Source organism: Scylla paramamosain, chromosome 21 (assembly GCF_035594125.1).
Source record: "Scylla paramamosain isolate STU-SP2022 chromosome 21, ASM3559412v1, whole genome shotgun sequence".
In the NCBI taxonomy this organism is placed as follows: Eukaryota; Metazoa; Arthropoda; class Malacostraca; order Decapoda; family Portunidae; genus Scylla; species Scylla paramamosain.
In genome coordinates, this window is record NC_087171.1 from 12,265,767 (window position 1) to 12,268,430 (window position 2,664).

The 2,664-nt window shown below is 33.9% G+C and overlaps 1 protein-coding gene across 5 annotated transcripts in view; it reads left to right on the forward strand.

Annotated features, from left to right (window-relative positions):
* LOC135111025 (serine/threonine-protein phosphatase 6 regulatory ankyrin repeat subunit B-like) overlaps positions 1-2,362 on the forward strand; it is a 14,002-nt gene extending 11,640 nt beyond the window's left edge. For all 5 annotated transcript variants that reach the window (XM_064023901.1, XM_064023898.1, XM_064023900.1 and 2 more), the window contains 2 exons: positions 1-88; positions 245-2,362. The exon at positions 1-88 is cut by the window's left edge and continues 104 nt beyond it. In XM_064023901.1, the coding sequence (XP_063879971.1) occupies positions 1-88; positions 245-1,020 (864 nt within the window). In that variant the 3' untranslated portion in view covers positions 1,021-2,362. The remainder of the gene's footprint in view (positions 89-244) is intronic.
* The last annotated feature ends 302 nt before the right edge of the window (positions 2,363-2,664 follow it).

Sequence of the window (2,664 nt, forward strand, 5' to 3'; positions counted from 1 at the left end):
CTTCTCCTGAAGGCTCGTGCAAATGTGAATGCCCGTAATCACCAAAACCGTACTCCGCTCCATCTAGCAGCTATGAGAGGCAATCAAGGTAAAAATTATTCAGTTTTGATCATCTAACAAAGTTTAATATGTTGCAATATTCTTCATATATAGTTTACTTGTATATCCTGAAACTTTCGTTATATGTGTAATGTCTTTTACAGAAATAACAAGTTCATTTACATCCATATTCTTTCTTTCACAGTAATAACAGATATGTTACTATCCCATGGAGCAAATGTCAATGTTATTGATGAAGATGGTCGCACACCACTGCACTGTGCTGTTTCTTCAGCTAATTCTGAAATTGCTGAACTATTGTTAGCAGCTCAAGCATGCCCCACAGAGGTGGACATATGGGGCAATACAGCACTACACTATGCTGTTGATGTGAGTGGTGTTAAGGCCTCTACTGTGCAAAAACTGTCTAAAACTTTCCCTGAGGCTGTCAGTGTTGCAAACAGTGGCATGGAGACACCATTGCACATTGCTGTTCGCAGTGGTCGCCACGATGCAGAGGATGTCCTGAGAGCCATTCTAGAAGTTACCACCAAAGTTGCCCTAAACACCCAAGGTTCTCTAGGACACACGCCTCTGCATATTGCTGTCTTGGAGCATCACCTTAAGCTCCTGCAACTGCTTCTCACTGCAGGGGCTGACACCAACACAGAAGACCATCTGGGACATAGCCCATTAGTGTCAGCAGCCAGGGATGAGAACCTAGGTGCTGTGGCCCTGCTGGTGGCAGGAGGAGCTCGCACTAAACAGTTAATACAGGGTGGTGTTGTAGAGAGTGACATACACAATATGGGCATTCGTACGCTACTAGAGGAAGCAACACGGCAACCACCACAGCTCTCAGGACTTTGTCGACGAGCCATCACAGTCCATCTTGGGCCTGCTGCTCTTCTAACCATAGAAAAAGCTACCTTGCCATCTGTATGGCGAGAATTTCTTACTTTTCAGTCAATCAGTATCTGAGTAGTTTCATAATGTATACTGTAGTTGATAATTGTTATCTTTACAAAATTTTAGATCTGAACTTTCTCATGGATATTACATAATAATTACATGTATCAAAGTGGTCGTTAAAAGCAGATAGAAAAAAAAAAAACGAATACTGTAAGTATCATATTTACTATGGCATCAAAATATGGGCATTACTGTAATAGAACAGTTCATTATAAACAACATAATATACTGTAATTCAGTATATATAAATGTTAATTTTCAGCAGGATCTAACAATATCATATAATCTAAGTGCAGCCTGGCTTAAATCAACAAGTTTGAGATGCGAGTCCTTATTCACCTAGAAGAGAATAGGTATATGCATAAAATCTACCTTGCAACCTGCCAACACTGTCTAAATGTCCCAAGCCAGGATGTGTACTCACTCACAAAATCTTGTAATCATTAAGGAGATATTTGTCTTCCAGTGGATTAATATCCTGCTGCTGATGACAATGTCTCAAAAAGGATAGTGTGGTGCTAACACACAAACAAATCAAGAAACTAATATATATATATATATATATATATATATATATATATATATATATATATATATATATATATATATATATATATATATATATATATATATATATATATATATACTGCAATTTTTTTTTTTTTTTTTTTTTTTTTTTCAAATGATATAGTAGCTCTTTGACTTTGAAAAAGTATTGATAAATTACTCAAGGAAATATATATAATTCAAAAGGTTTGTTGTAAATTATGGCTCATCATGTGATTGAAAGTTTATTTGTATGTTTAATAAAAACAATTATATATATATATATATATATATATATATATATATATATATATATATATATATATATATATATATATATATATATATATATATATATATATATATAGTCTTAGAATACACCAGTTTTGTTTGAAGAAAGGAAATTATTACTCCACATGGTAGTATGCAAATGTGAAAGAAAGAAAGAGAGAGAGAGAGAGAGAATTCTGTTGCAGTTTGAAGATGCTAAGGATTAGCAGTTCTTTTCTACACTTGATAATCAGTGGAGCAGTGCATAAACAAAGATACTGGCAAGGGAATGTGCTGTGCACCATACTGTTTATAGTCATGTTTTTTCAGGTTACAATTTTTGTTAACTGCTAAGTGTGTACCTGTATACTGTCAGTGGATATTTATGTAAGTCTACCATAACTTAAGGTCACTGAAATTTTCTTTTTATTCAGTATCACACTGAATCCTACCTCCATCCTCCATGTTACTCATAAAATGACTGTACCTTAACTCATCAATACTTTGTATCTTCAATAATTTATAATTTATTTCATTTGCATTTCATTTACATACTATCCCTATTTTATGTTTAAAGTTTTTAATTGGGTACCTAATTAATTCATCTTTTTACAAGATACCATGGATTCTTACAACATATAATGTATTTTCCAGCTTAAAGGAAGTAAATGCTTACAATTAGAAATACTGAATGTATTTACAGTAATTAAAGAAAAAATTATAGATGAAGTAGGGTTGGTAAAAGTTTGCTAATAGAAAGGGTAGGTGGGATACAAAGCTGCAGCTTGATAAAAAGAGGAAAGCATGCACTCAGCCCTTGTGGAAAGGGATAGTCTC